Source organism: Synchiropus splendidus, chromosome 5 (assembly GCF_027744825.2).
Source record: "Synchiropus splendidus isolate RoL2022-P1 chromosome 5, RoL_Sspl_1.0, whole genome shotgun sequence".
NCBI lineage: Eukaryota > Metazoa > Chordata > Actinopteri > Syngnathiformes > Callionymidae > Synchiropus > Synchiropus splendidus.
Genome location: NC_071338.1, coordinates 21,368,663 through 21,392,116, shown reverse-complemented (window position 1 = coordinate 21,392,116; position 23,454 = coordinate 21,368,663). Strand labels below are relative to the sequence as shown.

The 23,454-nt window shown below is 40.6% G+C and overlaps 1 protein-coding gene across 1 annotated transcript in view; it reads right to left on the bottom strand.

Moving 5' to 3' along the window:
• The window catches only part of galnt2 (UDP-N-acetyl-alpha-D-galactosamine:polypeptide N-acetylgalactosaminyltransferase 2), a 46,819-nt gene that overhangs the window by 11,535 nt on the left and 11,830 nt on the right, over window positions 1-23,454 (bottom strand). Inside the window, exons 2-7 of the mRNA XM_053864312.1 lie at window positions 8,556-8,643; window positions 4,590-4,743; window positions 2,290-2,388; window positions 1,405-1,472; window positions 1,270-1,335; window positions 1,041-1,162 (exon numbers count right to left, since the gene is read on the bottom strand). Coding sequence (XP_053720287.1) covers window positions 1,041-1,162; window positions 1,270-1,335; window positions 1,405-1,472; window positions 2,290-2,388; window positions 4,590-4,743; window positions 8,556-8,643 — 597 coding nt within the window. The remainder of the gene's footprint in view (window positions 1-1,040; window positions 1,163-1,269; window positions 1,336-1,404; window positions 1,473-2,289; window positions 2,389-4,589; window positions 4,744-8,555; window positions 8,644-23,454) is intronic.

The window sequence follows — 23,454 nt, the reverse complement described above, 5'->3', positions numbered from 1 at the left end:
TAGGGATGTTTTTTTTCGCAATTTATTAAACCCCAATTCAACCATCATTTGCCTTCCCCCACTAGACAGATTACGGAAGTTACCCTGGCACATGGCCCTGCTGCTGTAGCTAACTGCTCAGTGAAAGTTGCTTGCTTTATTATTAGGCATTAGCCGTGTTTTTATCTAACTAGAGAAGCAGACTGAAGCAGGGAGAAGTCGACCTGCAACTAAAGCTAAGAAATTGCAACTCTACCACTGCTCTATGGAAACCTGTGAAAATATCACCTCAAACTACGAGTCCCCTGAAGCTCTGAAAATAAACCAAGTTGTGTTAGTCTGTGACGATCAATTATCCATAACCAATATTTGGGTTATTTATTTTGCATTTATATGCAAGTGAAAACATGTTTGGTTAATTGATTTATTTATATGGAGTTCTGTTTTAAATACATTTGTCTTACAATACAATACAAAATGTATTTGTATTTTTTTTTCTATCCCAGCAGTGTCGAAAGTGGAATTGAATATCTCCCAATATAGAGGTAGTTTTCAATTTCAGTAGTGTGGCAGATCTATTTGTGATAAAATGAAAGTTAAAGGTGAAAGTAACATAAACTTTCAAATAAGTATCATCATGGAAATGTAATTAACCTGGCTAAGACTATAACTTATTACACATCAGGGTTTCTGCTACATGTAAACAAAAGTGGGGCGTGACTATGCCTTCAGAAAAAAATGTCTTTTTAAAGATGAAATTTAACAGGCAAAAGAAGCAGTACAATCACAACAATAACATCCTGCTCAACTTCGTACACACAATCACATTCCACCCACACGTGCTGTCATGAAACCACAATACACCTTCTATGGTAAATCAACCAAAAAGAAGTCATTTCCTGTTAAACGTAGACATGACCTTTCATAGGGTAACTCAGGTTAACATGCATTCAGTGATTCCAGTGAAAGCAGAATATCACATGAATAAAAAGCAACAAAGGGACATCTAAAAAAAACGGTTGTTTTCCACTGAAACCATCATAGTGCATCATCGAGTTTACCTCTGCGACTCTCTCCAGAAGCGGCTCTAACCAGTGGTCGTTACATTCGCAGTGAGAGTCCAGGAAGGTGAGGACTGGTGCTGTTGCTGCATCAGCACCACGCACTCTCGAACGCATCAAACCTGAAGGGAATGTTGATAACCACAAAACACATTATAACACTCTAATGCATAACCAAGTCCAATTTTCAAATAGTCTTCCCTTGAGAGCTTAAATCTGGTTTCATTACCTTCCCTGCGGTCGTTTCTCAGAACCCGGACTTTTTCAATCTTCCCCAGCAGAGCTCCGTCCTCCGCTAACACAAAAATGGGACACATTAAGCCCAGCACTTACTTTGGAATTAAAGTCATCCGACTGTGCTTACAGTTATCACTGTAGTCGTCCACTAAAATGATTTCCTTGACCAAGTGTGGAGGGCTTTTCTTCAAGACGCTGAACGACAGAAGGGAAGAATCAGTCAGCAGTAAGTACTGGCACAGCAAAACAAAATCATTTCTTGAAGATCAGCCTGAGGGCTAGTAGTCTGAGCAACAGAATCAATCAGGAGACTTGCAATCATGAAAATCGCAATCATACATAACAGACCAAGCTTTTTTCTTTTGTGGTAGTGTTGCAACGACATATTGACTTGAATGTGACGGTATTCAGGTGTTTTCACGGGAAAATCCCGAAAGAAACATCACAATAACTGAAGTCCGTTGCTCGTAGAACTCAAGTTGCACATTTTGGCCATGTGAAGAGATGGACCGCTGCTGATTGAAGAGAGATTTCTTTCTCAGGATTATAACTAAAAAACTAAAAAAAACTAAATACTTTTTTACGTTTTTATTCTCACCAATTCAGTAAATGTCAAAACCTTCCCCTCTGATTTATTGGCTTTTTTTTTTATTATTTATTTAGAAGGGGGATGCAGGGCGGCTGCTCCCCGACTGCGTAAAAAAATAACAGCAGAAACCCTGCATTTGTTCAACACCATTTTGTGTATAACATAATACATTCACACATTTTCAGTATAACCATTACAAAATTGAGTACAATAATAAGCACATATTTTCAGGGTGAAATGGGAAAAAAAAAGAAATTCATGCAGTATCTTTTATTTTATTTAAGTCTTATTTTTGTTTTCTTCATATGAACCTCAAAAAACAGTTGCAGCAGTCGATGAAGCAGATCGTCTGACTTAAACAATAGAGGCAACAGGCTGCCAAGTGAGTAGACTCGAACACACATACAAACACACTTCCCATACCTGACTACAGTTCGCAGCAGAGCAGAACGAGCTTCATTGTGGAACGTGATGACCACACTGGAGGCTGGCAGGTCTGATTTCCACTGTTTATGTCTGCAGCTGAAAAAAAACGAGACAGATGATGGCAAACATTAAAAGATATTAATGCAGATAAGGAATCGTGCACTGTCAGTGACAGTGACGCGGACACTTTGGCAGGGTACTTTCACAGTTGCCAAGACAAGAATCTGTGTGTGTATGGATGCGTGTTTCTAGGAGACAAACTCACAAGCCAATAGCTTGGATGACTGAAAGGAGGAGATGAAAAAGAAAAAGCCAAGATCTCATTTGACCATTTAAAATAATCTACTGAAACAGGAAAAATCTTTTTATTTTTTTTTTCAAAGCTGAAATGTTTTAAGACATTTCTTGACAAAATGGGGATAGAAATTAATTTAGTTGGCACGCTCACTGTATTAAAACATCAAACTGGAGATTATTAGAACCGCTCAGAATCCTGCCAATGCAGGATGTATCGGGTCGGTTCGTGCCCCGTCTGGCACAGAAGCATCGGCTTTAAACTGTGGAAACGCTCAATAAGCAGCAGCATCAATCTTCAATCGACAGCTTCCTGTACTTCAGCTCTGCTGGCCTTGCGCCCGTTCCTCTGTGTCTCACACAAACGTGGGAGACGAAATGTTTTCTGATGTCGTGCTGAAAGCTCAAATGAAGTTGCAGTGATCTACAGATGCACAACCCTTTTCTGTTGTTAGCTCTGGAGCGGACTACGCAGAGTGACACATCGGCCTGCCGCCGGATCAATAGACCCATCTATGCTCTTTTAGCAGGCTAATGGCTCCAGCTGTCCATGTGGGTATTGGACTTTTGGGAGGTCAGGCTTATTGCAAGCGCACATTTTTCCACCTTCTGCTGTGAAGTAGTGCAGAAACACAACAGAGTCAGTGAAGCGGAAAAAAAATCAGGACTTACTACTCACCAGCATGAAGAGTAATAATCAACTGTATGGGGTTGAGTTTTGCATAAAATGGGAAATATTTAAGACAAGACAATAAATTCATAATGACTGAGAGGAGACGGTGAGCCACAGCTACAGGGCGTGAAAACACAAACAGACATTTTTGTCTCCTGATTAATTTTACGGCCAATAATCTCGGCCAGAGTTCTATACTCAGCCAAGAGCGTGAAATTTGCTCTCATTCCACCACTTCCTCCAACACTGCGAGCGAACAAAAGGGAGTTTCCACACATTTTATCTGTTGTACAATCAAAGAGACGAGCAACATGGGAGCAGAATTACAAATGATAAACTGGCAGCAGCTAAACTGGGGACAATCGTTTGCTTGTGTGCGAGTGTGTGTGAGTGGATAAAAAAATAAACCAATATAAGTCTCTCCGAATACAACGATGTATTCACATAATAAACACAGGGCATGGATCATGAATTATTGATGAATTCAGAGGATATTTCAATTCATATTTCATCCCATTTTGCAGCTTCACGGGTTATCGCGGAACAATCTCAGGGTTCTCTCCCACGTCACCTCTATGTAGATGCAGCTAGAATCCATGTCTGTGGCCACACTCCACACTCATATTTTGACTGTGAAATTCACCCGTTTTTCACTACTTTTATTTCTTACTATTGAGACAATCCTATTGAATGTGAGTCAAAAAATGGTTTCTGAAATTTAATTTGTAAATTGAAACTATAAATGCTAATCTAAAAAAAATATCCACCCCATAAATCAAATTATAAAGTGGGCCAAGGAAGCACTAGTCGAGAATCACCCAGCCATGTTGCCCAGTGGTGCTGTTCACAATTTGATATTTGTTGATATGACTTTGCACTGAATGCAAACCGGTAGATGCTAGACTTGAGTGACAAACACATTACGTACTAGACAATCATGCACTACAGCAATACCTCTTAAAATGCAGTGACTCAGTGAAAGGATACCGAGTGATGCGTGTGATTATGTCACAAGCTGAGACATTCAACATAGGCCTCGTGATATGGTATTGAGAAGTAAACAACTCTGGCTGAGAATGGCAATATAAACTCTCTGTCCACTGTGCTTTCTGTGGGCTTCTCACCCTCGCATTTGATGCATGTTTTGAGCTGTGCACCAGGATCTGTTTTGTCTCCAATACTTAATACAAACAAGTAGTCTCCAATACTTAATACAAACAAGTTCTTTAACTGATAACTTCTCATTTTTGACTCCGCTCTTTCATGGTAAAAGACCCTGGTTAGAAGAATCCAAGGTTAGACGATGGAAGAGACAGTTAAGATGACATACTGATCATGTCTGGTGTCAGGCACAGCTCGGTCCATACGGAGTTTGTCACTCTCCACCTGGTTAAACTTATTCCTGGCATATGGGTCCTGACCGGGTCGAACCACTGTGGCACCAACGTAGAGATCCTGGTCAAAGTCCTGCCAGCGAACTTTACCTAAGCACACACACAAAAGTGACAGGTTCAATGTCATGTAAACAGGTTACTGAAGAGAGACAGATCAGAAACAAATTGGATCACAATCCATAAACCATAGCAGACTTCAGAAAACAAGTCACACTAGTAGACACACTGCAAAAATGCTTCCATTGTGGACAAGCAGCCGTACATGGTCACAAGTTCATTAAACTGCGTGAAGTGAGTTCAAGTCCACTGGTCAAAAGATGTGCAGTCCAAAAGCAAATTGTAGTGTTTTTTGTTTTGGCATTATTTGGGGTTGAAAGCCAACTCCACGCTTTAAGGGTTCTTGGTATGTTCAGCTTTAAAAAGGTTAACTAGAGATTCAGAGTGAATCACGCCAGAGAGAAGCAGTAAACAAAGAATTCTGTGTTGTCTTACTTGTTCATGTCACTTAGATGGAACAAATGGCTCAGATTTATACGTAGTAAAATTGTCAAGTTTGATTGCAATTTATCGGCACACACCGTGATACGTTGGTAATTAGCTATGTTGAGCTGTGATGCTAATGAGCTGTGATAAGCATATGGCAGGGAGAGATTACACTATCTCGCTGGCTCTATGGATGGATGTATGACAGACAGAGCCGACCAGGAGGGAAGAGACGGCGTGTGTGTGTGTGTGTGTGTGTGTGTGTGTGTGTGTGTGTGTGTGTGTGTGTGTGTGTGTGTGTGTGTGTGTGTGTGTGTGTGTGTGTGTGTGTGTGTGTGTCGGCATGAGAGTGAGTCTGGCATGATAATGAGCTGAAGCTTTCGGTGAGAATATTTACGAGCACTATGGAGACATGGCGCTGTGTGTCATGGTGTGATGTCCTTGCACACATCTACTGTGTGACATGGAACAAGTCATGTTAGCCAATGAATGTTAGGGGAAAAAAGATGGTTGTGATTGTAGTCTATTGCATGAAAATCTGAAACAACAGGCTCCATCTACAAAGACAGTCCTGGAAGTCCTGAACTGAACGGGAATTTAGAAGAACAATTTTTGCATCCTGCTGATATAAGGTCATGGTTTGCTGAAGCATTCAGTGCTTCACTGGTGCATATTTCATTTTCGGTCAGACGCTAAGGACCCAACTTTTCCCAAGTTAAAAAATATGAAGTACTCATGCCAGTCCTGTAAGTGGTGCTGTATGTTTCTCTCATCGCAGAACATTGCTGGGGTAGGTAAATTATTTTCTTGGCAACTCAAATCAGGCCGATAGCTGGCAGTGGTGCAAGGGACTGATCAGAGTGTTTGTGTGCGTTTGTTCAGACACATAAAAAAATAGTGTGAACATTGGTTGTAGGCATTAGACGAACTTACCTTTTTTATTTTTATTTTTTTATTTATTTATTTAACAAAATGTTGTTATAGTCTTGGATTAGGATCAATGATAGTATTAAACTACTTAAGATTAGAAAATATATCTTAAGAGGAACGTGTGAGCTAATAATTAAAATATATATTTATTAAAAAAAACTATAACACTCATTGTCAAATAATAGTATGCTTGATTAATACCAAGACTTCCAATTGCCAAGAGATTGTTTTCACTTCTATTTGCAGATTTGTTGCCCACTACAGGATAAAAAAAATCTTGCTTACATTTTCTTGTTTTCAGGAGTATAATTCTCCCAGGGTAATAAGAGAGATTTATCTGCGGCCATGCAGTTTCTACAAATGGCAATATGTGTACAAATATGTCAAGGAGGGATAAAGTAGATGAAAAATCTTTCAATAGCTCCTGGGAGAGCCCCCAAATATTGTTTCATTTATACATGGAACAAGAGTTCACTGTGCATGTATTTCAAAGCTGAAATGCAAAGGCAAGATGAAATCTGATTTAGAATTCTGCGGCTGAATCAGATAAGAGCAAGTGTGTGTTCAGCCTCCTCGGGTCACGGGCTTGTGAAGGGGGGTCTGCGGGGTGAAGAGTTGCTCTGAGGTGCGGACAAGACTTGAATGACAAATCTTTGCTGTGACTATTTTCTTTCCACTCAGCTTCAATATTTTGAAGGTTGTGCAACTGAACTTGACGCACTGCATCATTGTATAATGACTTTAACACTGTTTTATGAGTATTATAGCAGATTATTGTTGAAGGTCTCATAATATTAATACATGAGATATGCCGTTGGGGGCTGCGACGTTTTCAGAGGTCGACTGATAATTACAGGGATTCAAGTTTAATTTTCCCTTTCTCCACTGATGTCTGTTTAGTCCTTCAGCAAGACTTTGAATCAGACCCTGAAAGCATCATTGTGCTCATTAAATTGAAAAAAAAAATCATCCCTGCAGAGAGGATGTGTTACATTTCTAAAAGCGATGGCTACTTTTGAATGACCAAGAACAATCTAGCTACTGATGATATTGGAATAAATTCAGGACTGCAGTCAGATGTGCTGCAGAGTTGAAAAAACGGTTTCAAATGACACATTGACGCAACTTGTTCGTATCTCTCAGAGTCATGTGCTTTAAAATAATCGCAGCACTTATTTAGAGCACACATTTCTGGACAGGGAATGCACCAGTGCTGTTGGCCACCACACCGAAATTGACTCCAACTGTTAAGGTAAGCTAAGGAGGACCTTTTCTTTTTTTTTTTTTCCCCGGATGAGTGGATGTACTGGATGTACTTCTGAGGAAAAGGACATAAAGAGACTTGACAAACTGAGTAGGTCATGCTCAGTCAGAGCCTTGCTTATGAAGAGACGGCACTGCAGAAGACCATCTCTAGCCTTAGAATTATTGTAATAAACTGCAGTCACTCCTGCACGTAACCTTCACAAAGACGTTTTCGTCCTCTAGTGGCAGACTGCTGTCACAGAGACCTCAGACCCCAGACTCAACTCAATACATTAGAGAAGTGCTGTACTGTATGATGCCACACAAATTCCATGAGTACCTAATGACCACTGTTTTCTTCCTGCCTTCCTAAATAATTGATAAATATATAAAAACTGAAGTAAGTTTTTTTTTCTTTCACTCTCTATTTGCCTCAGTTCATCCAGCACAGTTCATTTCCTTCATTCTGACTAAGAGCAAATATATTTGCTGTATTTTTTTGTCTTGCTTATTCAAACAGGTTTCTGATCATCAAAGCCTTAATACCATTTCCTAACCAAGGTTGCCTGGGGGAAACAAAAATCAATTTCAAACATGTTCACCAACACTGACACCTCACACCAGAACAACTGCAGAGCTCTAGAATATAAACAACCCTGGCCATGTCTTGTCTACACGTCTGTCAATAACAAAGCTCAGTGTGCATCTACTGGATTCATTTTCATTCAACAGATTCTGTCAGAACCAAACACAGAAAACATGCAACGCTCCCTGCTATCACTCCTGTCAAGACCACAAGTGGTCAAAGCCCTACTGGTTAAACCACAAGGTCATGAGTTTGCATGATGTAGATTTTGCTGAGAGCCAACCCAACTCATGCATCATGGAAGTTGACTGTATGCAGAGTATTCACGCTCGCACATTCTCACACGCAATGTGTCACAAGCCCCCAATTCAACCCCCAAATAATACCAACAGAACACAGTCAGTGATGTTACCCATACATCAATATTCTGCAGAGCGTAAGCCTAAAGCACCCCCTACAAGACTGGCATGTATACAAGTTATCAAAAGTTGAGTCCATTCCATTTCCATACATACGTAACATACTTCATCCAACATGTCCACAATCTTTTCCTCCACGTGTCCAAATAATTTGACTCATCAATGTTCATAGTTTCATAGAACAATTCTATCTTGCGTATGTCTATTTCTAGTCATTCTAGGTAATGATGTTCACCTACCAGGGGGCAGAGTTTCAAGGCCATGTGATTTGTCCTCCGAGCTGTGAGCTTTGCTTCGGCCCGATGAGTCATTGGAGCTCCAGTCATCCTAAACAAACAAACAAACAAACAGAACATGTATTAATAAGCATGAGTCATGTGAACGCACAGCTCAGCCCAAACCGTCACATCAACAGACAGTCGGATGTCATTTTGGATTAAAGGACAACAGCTTAACAGAGAAGAAGCCCGGACAAGTCTACCGACAAGTCAGTGATCATTAATTCAGCTGGTCAACATTTTTGCCCACTGGGTCAACAGTTTTGGCACCTTCTTTTTATCACTCACAGTTGGTGATTTAAAGCTCACTCTTTGGGTTCATTATCCCCCTCTTCTCCTTAACCTCCACAGAGTGCTATCGATCCGTTTCTCTCCAAGCTTCAGGGAAAAGTGTCGTCAGGAAACCAGACAGACAAACTTTGCCACAACAAACAAATGGGTGGAGGAAAGAAACCCTTCCTTCACGTCTCAGTAAACAGAGGTTTGCCACGAGAGAAACAGTCGCCCACGACTTCTCCCTATAAAGTGCATGCAGCACCAATCTGCACACTCGTTTATGCAGCCATCCCAAAAGTGTCAGGCACAGCTACGGAACACAAAAAAGCATTTAGAAAAAAACTGAACTCCGTTTGTGCTCAGTTTGGGATGGAGAATACATTTGGCTACAGATTTTTGGAGCATTTATAAATAGTCTCTTGACAAGAATCACATTTAAATTTTATAATGCGAACACATGATCCAACTAAAGGGGGATATCAGTGTCCAGTTGAGAGCCATGAAAGAAACGATGAAAACAAAATTCCACCTGAAAAGTCCTTGGAGCTGTTGCATTATTCAAATTTACATAAATATTAAAATAGTGGTGCAATACACTCTAAATAAAACATTCACACCCCAAACCAATGACCATGATGTGATTTGAAAAGGTCGATGATTTCTTTCAACAAGACAGGCCGCCGTCACCACAGTCAGTTTATACAAAGGTCTACCAACAACTCTTGACAGCAAAAAGTGACAACATGCAGAGGATGAATATTCTAGATGCTGTTTTTTTTGGGAGCAGTAGCAGTTACAAACAGGTCTTTTACACATTAATACAACTCAAATAAATCACCAACAGAACAGTTCATTTTTTCTACTTAGACACGCAAATTGTTTAAAAACATCAGCGCGAAACTCGCCCCGTTTCCAATTGCTCGTGCTAGAATGTATTTAAATTGGCCACAGTTAACAGCAGCATCTAACAGAACCCATTTGCATTTAAATGAGAAAAACAAATTGAAGCGCACTCAACGATAAATGCTCTGTTAAATATATATTTAAGTTGTTCGTATGTTTACTATTTCGGCAGCAATAACCTGAATTGATGTCCCTTTGTCTGCTCTGACAACTGCCACTAATCGAGAGATAAAGATCGGCAGGCGTGTGTGTGTGTGTGTGTGTGAAGCTCAAATGACAGCTCTTTATATGTACAAAAAAAACCCTGAATGTATTAGTGTGTCGGTCTGGTTACACTTTGTGCACTTGTCAGTTAACACGTGAGGGAGAGTGTGCGTCTCATCCTGCAGCAGCCTCCGATACTCAAGTGAATAATCCACAGTAATCTGATCACATCCACCGATAGATGAACTGACATCACAGACCAAAGTTCAACAGTTTACGAACATGAAAGCAGAGTAGGACTCCATCACGCCGTCACCGCATCAAGCACTAACGTGACAGGCTCAGTGTGGTAATGTAGATATGACTCATAATAAGTGATTGAGACCATTTTTTAAGACTCAATGGGTCTGTCCTCCGCAAGTACAGATCATCTGGAGGCAAGGTTACGAGGAGGATGACTAAAACTCTTGAAAACATGACACACAAACGGTGCCCACGGCTTTGAAAACCTGGAAAATAAAGCAAAAAAGTTTTTCAAACCAGAAAGAAAGGACAAAACTATTTTTTAAAGAACCAGCAAATCCCCAATTCAGTAGCAATAAATATTCAGGGAAATCAGACACCCTCTTGGGCTACACAACAGTGTCTCGGTGGAGATTAAACAGGACCTTGTTGATGTCAAGAGTTCAAGTAGAGCTGCTGCGGCTGCCAGCAACTCCACGGTTGAGATTTGCAACAGCAGCATGCGCCAAGTTGCGAGTCATCCTCTATTTATCCTGCACCGTGAGAATCTTACTAAAACCAGAACATCATCAGGGATATGTGGCTCAAGAGGGGAGTGAAAGTTAAGCATCACCACGTTTTTAACTAGACTGCAAAAGCATGAGAAATTGAATGCCTAAAATTTCCGATTACTGCCTGTATAATGCCTTACTCATGGCGTCATACTGGTTTCCATGAAAAGGTCATTTCTGCCTAATGCTGAATATGATGGAAAGTTGCCTATTCACAACCCTTTGAACACCTGTAGCTGTATGCTGTAAGCTGATGTATCCACATCTCACAAGTCACAAAACTAGCAGAATGGAAGCGCACTGGCTTGTTTTGTATTGTTTGTATTGTATTGTAATTGTTTACAAAACAAACAAAGTCTTGACTGGTATTTTGGTGTTTTGTTTTGGCATGAAACAATATTTGAGAAATGCAGGGGTGGCGAGCAAAAAACGCAGATAAAAATGCACATGGTTGTTTTTACAATTGGGGGTGGGACTATGGACGCCCTGTTTCAAGATGCTAGCTAAAAGCCTTAACATCACAATAGCTGTTTGAAAAAGGGGTGTGCAGAGTCACCCCAACTAAGCAGCACCATAAACAACACACTGCGATGCATCGTGTTGCTTCAGGGATTTCATTCATCTGTTACATTTGAGTTCAGCCATTGATAGTGCTATTGAGGAGCAGTTTAGTAAGCTTAAGACAGACATTGAAAATAACAATGGTCAGAAATTGGAGGTGGTGTTGTGCTATTAAATGATGACATTGGTTCCAGTGTGGGCAGCAACACATTACTTAACAGCACATTAGATATCGTATATAATAAATGAATCACTGAGATGCCGCATGCTGTAGATCCTTCGCCATTTGTAACAACAGAAGGGTAATAGAATGAGAAGGTGGAGCTGTTAAGTGTCACTCCAACATTTACCACACTCAGCTCAGTCACAGCACCACAACACTATACAGGAACAGCCGGCAAAAATAAACACAGATGAACCACCGAGCTCTCTTTCCAGGCATTATTGGCAACTGAACGCACAAGGAGAAACAATATCATGTTTCTGGCTTTCCTCTTTGAAAACCTGCAGCCAAGTCACTTGTCATAAATAAGAGAAAAATCGCTTTGAAAGAGTCATGCAACAACACACGCAGTCTGACACTTGCGCGACACTGCTCATTAGACACCTTCTACTCTGCAGTCATTGGATCTTTATGACATCATAATTGCTCATTCGGCATGTCTCAAATTATCCAATAGAAATCTGTAATGGGAACAGCTTGATCCCCATCTCGTCTATTCCCATATCAATTTCTCGTCCAGCGGTGCAAATGACAAAGAAGAAGAAAATAAACAGATAAGTTGTGAGGCTAACAAAATTATCAACTGAGAAGTCTATAACTGGCAATGCTTAAACAAGACATATGAAACTCAAAGGAATGCCTTCAATTTTTATGGGTTATATTGGAGATTAACTTCAGCAAACATATCTTTGATTATACAAAATCCACCAGGTGTGTATATATATATATATATATATATATATATATATATATATATATATATATATATATATATATATCGGCGTCTTTAATGAAACTACAGCCTTCTGCATCAATTTTCACTTCAGAGACATTCTGTACGTATTTGTTGACATTTACAAACAGAGCGATAATAATGGCTGAAGCGGCAATGTGGCTGGAGGCCCTCATTTTGTGGGTCACAAATCTGACATGCACTGTGGGTGTTCTAGTTTAAATAAGTACAGAATAAGCATTTCAAATCCTTGTGTGCCGTGTTAAATGACCTGGCAAGACTGAATCAGGCCTCAAAGTCCAATCTCTAGCTTACCACATCTATAGATGCATCCCCTCTTCGTCTATGGTCAGACGCTTGGCCATCAATGAGAGTCTCAAAGTAGAACAACTCTTCTAGAGTGGCTAGTTGAACTGAGGGGCACCGAGTGAGAATGGCTACTGACAGGACACCTGCCTGTGATGCACGTCTCACTTGGGGGAAGCCCAAGGCCAGGACAAGCTGGAGAGATTATGTCTCCCATCTGAGGGGGCACTGCCCCTGTAGTGCTCTGCAGGCATATGAGTACTTAAAAGAAGCAACACAATAAAGGCATTCCTCTTCTGCTTAAATCAATGTTAAGAACTGGAGATGTTCCATTAGATTTCGGTTCATTTTGCTTCCACGATTACAGCCGTCTTTGCAAATTCTTTCCCATCTCACCTCATCAATTCATAAAGCCAGAAAGCTCTTGTAAACATGTTTGATCAAAGTTGTCAAACAGGTAACCCATCTGGTGTCTGGTTCATCTCTTTCTGAACTTAAAATGTCCCCACTCTTCCTCCCTGAACAAATGTGCTTCACTTCTCTCTCTCCTTCTAAAGGTAAAAACAACAGGACGCAGCCAGCGCAGCGGAATAAATATCCTGCATCAAATCTGCAGAGCAAAAGGGGCTTCAATAGCACAAAGTACACAACTCCCACTTTGGGTGTTCAGGGATTGGACCGCTGTTGATACAACACCATCATACAATACTTCTGTAGTCGCTCCCACAACTTCTCCAGGGAAAACGCTACGCCTTTTCCAGGTGCACACCAAATGCATGCATTCCTATAACAAGCTCTTAACCAGCATAGACACTTTCTGTTTTAATCTGGAAACTAGTCCCCTGTGCAAAGGAGATGCACCACACAAGAACACACTTCACTGCCTCAGTTTTCAGAAGAAAAAAAGGGTTTTACATGCACCTAAAAATAGCACTGATATTTGGATTCAGCCCACTATCATTACAGAGTTCACCCAGAAAGCAACATCATCTTGATAGTTCTTGATAGTTTTCACTGAGCACTGCTCTGTGGCTCTGACTCACTAAAGAAAGACAGGTCTTACTTAATGCATTCAACTGAAAGTAAAATACACCCAAATGGAACATTAGTCGGCATTTAAAAATATTCAACTGCACTCACTGCAGAGTATTAATTCTCATTAATATTTTACTCCCAGCTATTGCCATCTCTGCTTTAATGTAAGCATGGAGGGAACAGTTATCTCCAAACCCCATGAGGAGAAATTTGAACTAATGTTGGACTTGAGAGACTTCTGAGAGAGTCAGGGTTTCCAAAAAATACATGGAAAGTTATCAGCAACAGTCATTATCACTTCATTTTCTACTTGCAAATTACAAATGAACGGAGCCTTTAGGATGGTGACATAACCCTAAAGATAAATGGAAAAACCTAATTAACCCACGGTTGTGTTGTTTAAGAACACATTTCTACCAATTTATTTGATCTCCTGCACACAGAAGTAAACGGCAAAAAAGAGAATTGCCAAGAGGAACACAGATGTAAGATTTAATCCCAGATCACAAATCCCACAGGAAAAACCTTCAAGATTATCAGCTTTACACAGAAATATTGAATCATTTAATTTGCTTTTTTGAAGAGTCCAACATGTAGTGTCAGCAAGGCAAGTGCAACAGTATTTAGTGTGAATGTCAGCGAACACGCACCAAATCCGCGGATAAGAAAGCTCTCCTAATGTGACGGATGTCAGAGTAAGATCAGATTCCTGCGGAGCCGCAGCAGGACAGAAATGCGGAGGAATTAATCAACCTGCTCTTTTCTGAGCGCGCTCAGTCAACCTTTAAAACTCAAAATAAAATGCTCAGCGACTGTCTCTCTCTCTAGAATGTAATGAGTCATGAGTGATGGGGTTTGATAAACTAAACATCACAAGACGTAGAAATCTGTCAGACTCACGACGGCATTAGTGCACACTTGCTGCACATCTGACTTTTGAAAACAGCCTCTTGAGCGGCTCATTTACATTCGACTTTGGTGGAATATTCACAAACTCTATCAAATACTAGGGCATAAAATAATCTGGATGCATTTTGTAAAAAAAAAAAAACGTAGATATTGAAAATGTCACCGAGCAAGCTGACATTTTAAGCATCTTGTTGTACAAATATGATGAAGGCACGCAGAGGGGAGACATCCACACCAACATGTCTTATTGATGAAGGACATACTGTTTTTAAACCATTGGAGATCCAGACAAGCAAGAGCGGTCACTGAATGGAGCAATTGTTTGTGTTTGGCATCATTCCCCTAAATCCATCTGCATCCTGTGCACACAAACAAAAAAAAGACCCTGTAATCATTCACAGAACAATCGAAGAAATGGGAGGGAGCAGAGCTGCCAAAATAAGAGGACAACAAACCATTAGGATTTCATGGAGGACGTTTTATTTAGCTAAAAAGGATAAATTCCAAGCTTACAGAGCATCGTAATTTAATCAACATCGCACAAGCTGTAAGGACTGCTTCAGCATTTAACTGTAAAATAGTTTGATATGTTCCATTTATAATTCAGAGCTGGAGGCGTGGCAGAGCTGTGGGCAAAAATAACTGGAGGGCAATGGAAGCTACAGCGCTAACATGTCTAAAGGGCTTATGCAGCTGAAGGGCTCAACTGACTGCATAAGATAAAGGCTTGATGTGGTTAAGAGTATGCAGCTCATTATCCCACGCCGGGGATTATAGCATTTCTAACGGCATATGAATCTCACACTATAGTTCAGCTGAGTTGTTGACTCAACATGTAAGTGGAATAGCATTTCGTAGGTGGAAATATATATATATAACCATCTTATAATATTGTTTGATTTCCTTTCTTGCTACACCATTGGCAATTATTGAGAATAATAAATATGTAAGTAATAAATAAGTATGTTTCATATCATGTATTATTCATGATAATATACATAGTGTATATGTTTCAGAAGTGTCTCTTAACAGTGGTTTTCTCATAGCCATCGGCCTTAACTGTTAACTTTTAACTGTCAATTTCTTTTTTTTTTACTTTGCATAAGTGATTTTGATATTTTTACTTGTTCTCAGTTAATATTTGATTTCCTACCTACATAGTGTACAAAAATTCAGAGACAGTTTGGTGGTTGTTCTCAAAGTCACCAAGCTAAAAGTAAGGCTGCACAATTCCAGGACTTAAAAAAAGGAATTAAAAGGGAATAACCTGGGTGTTTTCCCACTATTGAAGGTCAGCTCTTGATAGGGAACTTGGTATATATATGGTATATAGAAAGTATTTTTGATTGGGGTGAGGGGGTGGATGAACATGTCTGGTTGGGAGAATAATACTGAACCCAACATTCTTGCTATTGTTCATCCATGAAACAACTAAATTTTCTGCCCCTTTGCAACCGTAACCGAAAGTACCATTATGGAATACCCCCGATGACATGGAGCAAGTGAGCTGCAAATGTGGAACTAAACCATGGCTGGGATTCAAACCCAAAACGAGATAAGTCTAGCCTGCAGCGGATGACATGAGATGATCAGTGAGAGACTGCTATGATTGGCACATGAAAAACTTGCATTAATTAAAAAAATGGATGATTGAGCAAAGTGCTTTCATATTTGCAAATGAATCAATGTGGTAAGTAACAGGGAAAAAATAGACACACAATATGAGAGAGCCAGATTAAATCCATATGCAGACTTGGATTCTCCAGGGAGAGGCAGCTAGAGTTTGGGGGGAAAAAGATCATAATGAAATTGGTAGAGCAAAGGACTAGATTAGTTTTTCCTCCCTTTAATGCCGGTCAAGAAGCATTATTTCCCCTACCATCTGTTCATTCTCGTGTTCTGTCCACTATAATTCAACAGGTACAATAACCGGAGCTCAGACTTCCAAAACGTGGTGTGCGTTTCATTTGTTGTAGAGCAGCAAAGGTCCATTCAGCTCCTGGAGTTCTCATGCTCTGCAAACGAACTCGAAGACAGAACCACCTGTGTTCAGAAGGGACATGAAAGAACCTCCAGAGTGAGAGAGAGTAACTGGGAAAGGAGATAAAAAGGAGATGGAAGAATGGTCGATCCACAGCTGCTGACAGAAGCGCTGCGGAGGTCTGAAGGAGAGAAATAAGACATCTGGTACTTTCCTGTTGACGTCACATTACTACATAGTCAGGTGTGAAGAAACCACACATTTCGTGAGGGACCAAAGGAAGGCTGAACGAAACAGCAATCGTTCAATCTTTATTGTTCTTGATATTTCGAAGATTGTTTTCAAGATGTCCGTTTTTTTTAAGCATCTGTAATCAAAACTATACAGTCACTTAAATAGTTAAATATGAAACCACAACCACAAACAAATAGTCTTGTACATTAGTTGAAGAGATGCACTCTATTCTAATATAAGACATTTTATGAGCGCTCACTCCTGCGACGACAGTATGCCAGCAAAATTTCCAGTCTTCGTCGTCATCGGTTAGATTCAGAACATGTGACCTCACATCAACCCGAAATGTTCCACGATTATTAATTGATATTGATTAATCGCCAGCCCTGGAACAAAAAGGCAATTTTCGGTCGTATTAATTTGGTGCACTTATTGAGCAACAGTTCCTGTTAAAGAGCCGCTTACAAACTGAAGAAAACCTCCAGACTGGTTGTTGGACTCTTTCACTGCGTGCATCTGGCTGAACATTAACGCTCGCACACTGATGTGTATTTCTACAAAAATCTGTTTTGCCAGACAAGAGCTGACATCACGCAGCATTTGCTGTTAGTTGCACCGTTGATCGTGAAGATCAGAAGCAGTTTATGACTTCTCAGTGCCAAAAAAACAATGATTTAGAGCAAAAGAATGCGCCAATTCACCCAGGCATGAAAGTGAGGGAAGGGAGGGGCAACAATGAAAAACAAGAGTGAAAAATCACCAAGACATATGAGTTCATTAGCAGCATTTGTTACCAGCTGAGAAAATCAAACCACCAACACAAACCAGAATTTTCCAGGAATCCAGAGGACTATTTGATAAGCTCTCATTTCGTAACCTGACTTATTCGCTGGGAAGTGACATCAGCAAATCTCAGTTATGAGTCGAAAGGCAAGCGCTGAACTCAGCTAAAGTGAACAAAGTTGTAAAGGACTCCTGTGGCGCTGATCATTACTCAGCATTTTCAGTTTCCCTGCAGCCTCCCAGCAAGACACTGAGCATAATTTTACAAATAATGACTTCTAATACTCTCATCTCATTAGCAACACAAAATTGGATCATAGATGGCGAACAACAGAGCGAGAAGATGGTGTGAGATCCCACCGAGAGGAAGCGTAAGAGCAGTAGTTGTACTGCTGAATCATCCGAGTGTGTTAGTGTACAGAAAAGTAGGCCAAGAAGGAGGGGGTCTCACAGAGGGAGGGGGTCTCACAGAGGGAGGAGACACTCCGGCTAATTCAGTTGTACAAACTCTTTCATCAACCACAGACTTCCTCCTTTTTCTTCCCCACTCCCACTCTTCCTCCTACGGCAGCTTTGATGTCCTCCTCCTCCCATCCTCCTCCCTGCCAACAGTTAAACACTGTCCCGTCCTTGACCACAGTCGTGGTCTGTGATTAAACTGGCCAAAAAGGGCATCAGCGTGCTTTGAAACAATCTGCTGGTTAGAGCCTGAGCAGGAAGGTGAGCTTTCGGTTTCATGAATGAGAGCAACCGAGGCCACATCGAGACACCGCACACATATGACTTTGTCTGAAGCAATGGCGTAGGTGGTGGGTGACATGCTTTTATTAAGGACCTGAGCGGGTTTGCCTTAATTTTCAGAAGTTTCTGAATTTGGAATTTTTTTTAATGAGAATTTGCTTTTACAGCACTATGGCAGGTAAAGTTGTCTTTGATGCAGAAGGTTGGGGACTCACTCACAGCGTGGGACCAACGTACAGTGTTGTTTTGACTCATTGTCGCTCAGCTTATATCAAAATGACTGAAGAATAAAACGCTACAATCCTGGAAACAGCATGAGGAACAGACAGCTGCCTCAAACATTTACAAAAATGACTGTGATACAAGATGAACAGGTTGAATAAACAGGGTTCAGCCCAGGGATTTAGCAGCTGGGAGCTCCCTACGCTGGGATTTCACCCCCTACGTTGAGGGAATTTTACACTGTTGTTGTCAACATGTAGTGAAGTGTGACTGACTGTCAGCACGCCTTCACCAACAGTTGAGGAGAGACCTGTCCTCTTTTTATGGTAGATTGTTAAGGAGGACTGCGCAATGGTGATTTCTTAAACGTCCCCTCCCGCCACCCAATAACTTTGACACATCACACCCCTCACCCCACCTGACTTCTATCACTTTCTATTCTGTCACAGTTGTTCTGTTTCTTAATGTATTATAATGGTTAGGCATTCTTTAAATTAAGTCCGCAACTTATAATACTTAATAAACATTGTCATAGGTCACTATATATATATATATATATATATATATATATATATATATATATATATATATATATATATATCATATGAACATACATAACAGTTCCTTCAGTGTGATGTCTTATCAATGTACTAATAATACATTATAGATGATTGTTTAAAGTTGTTTAAACTTTAAATACATTAATGGATTTTTTAATATGTATTTATTTATATTTTTTACCCAGACTTTGTGGATTGAAATGGGAAGAAGCCCAGAAGTTGATCTGGGAAATTGGGCGGAGGGGGGGGCTGAAACCGAAAATATCATCCAAATAACTGGAAAACTGGACGCCATATTTGATAGATAAAACATTAAAGTTGCCTGGAGGTCACCTCACTCCAAAAATCGAACCGTTTCTGTTCAATACAACCAGTGAGTCAGTCCCGTCTCCTGGTGCAGTAAAAAAACAGGACATGTATGTAATGACATCTCTCATACAGGACTCACATTTAACATCACGACTCTGAAATAGCGAGAACATTCGGCACTGAAGGATCACGAAACACACCCTGCCTGAATCCTGCTGATACTGATAAGTGTTTAGGAGACGAGCAGCCGGTGTAATGACGGCTGATTAAACAGAAGCAAAAAAAGTTTTCTCTGGCACACATATCAGTCATGAGTAATTTTTTGGTAATGTCAAACAGACGCTTTGGAATCTTTCCTGAGAAAAGGGTTCATATTTCATTTTGAGTTATGAGCTACATGCCCAGCAAGCAGACAGTGAAATATAGCAGACATTTATCAGGCACTGTTTTTCAAGGACCGGTTCAGTTATCACAAATATTCCCCTGTGATACCTTGTCAGCAGAAAACAAGAAGAAAAACACTGCTAAATCCATGGATTATTACCCTTCTGCGTGTTGCGGATGGTTCCCGAGTGTCATATAAACCTGAATTGATAACAAAACTGGGTCAATTAAACATAAGAGACAGTTTTGTTGTTCCCCTGAAATGTTATGGGTAACCAATACACAGCCTAAAAACGCTTTCTGTCAGGCATTAAGGTCATAGTCATTCTCTGAATCACTGTCCCATCGCTGTCCATGACCACACAATTCCTGCCAGTAGCTTTTTAGATGACAACAACCGGATGATTCCAGTGGACAAGAGAAGGACCCGAGACAAGGAAGGGTTTTTATAGCTTAAATTCAGCTTTAATGTAGCACAAAAAGAGAGTGAAATATTTTATTTGTTACAGTCAAACAGAATGAAAGAACAAGGAGGTATTGAGAGTAGAGGAACAATCAGAGTAAGCAGTTATTTGGGCCCAAATAGAACTTGACAGCTCAACCACCAATTATATTCCCATCCCAGCTACTCGGGGTGAAAGGCGGGACCATTTCACGTAGTCAGACAACCACTCACGCGCGCACACACACACCATCGGACAATTTAGGGCATTTTTGTAGGAAACTAACACAAGCACTCCATAGAAAGGAATCACTCCAAATGATGGAATGACTCAACTGCAAGGATTTGAACCTGCAACCATCTTGCCGTGAGGCTGCAGCGCTCATCAGAACATCACTCAGTGGACAGAATTAACATCAAAATTATTGAGAGGATGAAAAGTCCAGAAAAGAAGACAGAATGTGGAAGCTATATACTGTTTAGTATTGAGAGACAGTCTGTTCTTTTAGATTGTTGCTATCAAAGTCCACTTTTGGCTTTCGAGACGCACAGCAGTGAACAGGGATTCAGAAACAGCATCCGTCCCACCCGAACTCATGTTCCCTGGCACATCAATTTATCTCAGTCTTCATATTCCCGCTGTGAAAATGTCATTTCTCCAAACAGCGTTCATACATATTAATCAGAAAGGCTGCCGCGCCCGCACGCACAACGCCATCTCTGGATGCTGCCTCTGCCTGTTTGAGCTGCAGTTGGGTAAGTCATTCACAGGCAGGGTGGGGCCCCGGACACTGACATTTGGGAACACCACACGACTCCAGTGGTCACATGACTGTTTGATTGGCTTCATAAGTGGAGCACTAGGTATCAGGTTACTGCTCACAGCGCTGATTGATTTCTCCAGAACACAATTACGGAGCATCTGAGGTTGTTCCATCTGCTTCTTCAACACTACCAGCAGCAGTCAAAAAGGATTATTGTTTGCCATTTCACCATCTTCTGCATGTTTAGTGAGTGTGGTTCCAGGGCTAATTAATGCACACTTTCTACATAGATGTGGGCCACAACAGAAAAAGTTCAGTTGACCAAGTTAAATACAGTCAGCTTTTTTGCTTTGGTCTGTCTAGGAAAACAGACAGGTAAAGGCCTCCATTCACTGATATACTTTCCTATGCTCACTTGTGGTCACAAGCTGGGTAGAGAAAGACTTTTCTCAACACATGTCCATTTCAGCTATCAGAAAAGTGTATCAAAACAAAGCCAGAGGCTTTACATCACAGTGTGTATTTAAATCCCATTGGTCAGTTCAACAGGCTATTAGCAGAGATCTACAAGGCAACTTTAAAAGTGTTTGGGGTCTGGAAAGCAGAAAACTTTCAAAAAAAAAACGGAGAGGACACACGAGACGGCAGATTTCAAACTAACCGTGGGAAAAGGTGTAAGAGTGTTTGAGCTATTCTTAGTTGATCCTGAAGGAGTCCAACCAAATCACATCTGCCCACTTGCACAGAGCTAAAAGCACAGATAAATCAAACCTAGCTTGAACAGCAGACACACATAAAGAGAGGGTAAACAATTCCTTCTTGGCCAAGAGCCTTCCTGAAAGTGAGGGTTACAGCGCGAAGTAGGTCATCAGCCTGACTCCATTGGGCCCCTTCATGACAAGTGTATTTTGTTTTTTGGTAATTGGCTCCCACGGTGACTGTACACATTTATGTCTTAGTTGAATGGAACAAACAAGCGAAAATGGAAGCGGAAGAGTGTTCTGGGCAGGAACACAAAAATAAACATAAGCGAGGCAGAGAATGAGGCGGAAGGAAGAAGGGATAAGAAGGGAAAGTGTTTCAACAATATGGCTCCTTGGTGAGAGGAGTGAAACATCTACTCTAGATATGAGTACATGAGTAAAAAATAGAAGCACCTTTGTGCTTTCAGACCTGACAAGTATCTAGTTATAGCAGAGAAAACTTGCTTTGCACTAAGAGCCAGAAAACTGGATCAGTTCCGGGTCAATTTAGTAACAATGACTAGAAGAGTTTCCTGACATTATATCAACCTCCCGTCAACACAATCAAATGGTTCTTTCTTTGCACAATTAATTCCTTCTTTATCTGTACAGCAGGGCTGGCTGTACAATGTCCTGCTGACACAACCATTTTCTTTACATTCTTGCAGGTTATGTAAAGCTCATGGTCCCAGCCGAGGCAATAATTCTGTTGTTCATTGTAGTTATTTCTCATGACTCCTGTTGCATCATTCAACTCCCTCACACACATGGGAAAGGATGTTTCGGCGTCACCATGTCCTGTTTGTGTCACACCTGTACCAGAAAACCTGGCAGAATACTGGTCACACTGAAGTCTAGATAAAGCAAACAACTCAAGCATTAGTATACCAGTCAGACCTGGCTGAGACGAGCCACATTATCATCGTCAAATTCATCCTTCCCAGTCCCACATATCTATGTCTATATCCATGAGCCTCATTCATAGCAATACTCTTTTACAGATGTGGTGCACCTACTGATTTCTGATCTTGTCCATTCTACTCACTTCAAATGAAAAATTCACTAAAAAAAATGACCTGCTTTTATTTTATTAAACTGTTATTTGGTGTGTATGCAAGGTTCAAGCACCACACATATATATTTTTTCTTGATTTGACTTGGTCACTGCCATTTTGAGGTTGATGCTGGGTGTTAAAGCCAGACCAGGTCATAAACATTGCCATTAAGCAGAGCAGCACAACTAAAGACTCTAAGCCAAAAGACAGAAAGGAGCTCACATTATATAGCTAACAGTGATAAAACAAGGAGAAAATACACCAAAAGTGTAAATAAACCATGCTTTATAGGTGTTATTTTCTCACATATCACTCCCTGTTCGATCAGGCTTTTAGCTAGGCGGGCGTCTGCAAAACATGAACAAATGGACACGGCATTGTCGACCGTAGCTTGGCCACCAGATGCCGTCATATACCATCTGGCGGCCAAGCTACGGTCGAGAATCTGGCATACCTTTTTGTTAAGTTTTACAGACGCCCAGACGCCCTCCTAGCTACAGTAAAAGCCTGTGTTAGATAGATTGATGCATCATACAAATGCAAAAATTGGTAAAGAAAGAAAATAAAGACCTAAAAAAATCAAATTCAAATAGCAATGAATGATGATAAAGGTATAATGATATTTTGTAGTTTTGCAGTTGCCTGGTGAGTACAGGCAAAGGGCCACATGGCCCCTAAGCTGCTCTTTGCCTGCTATA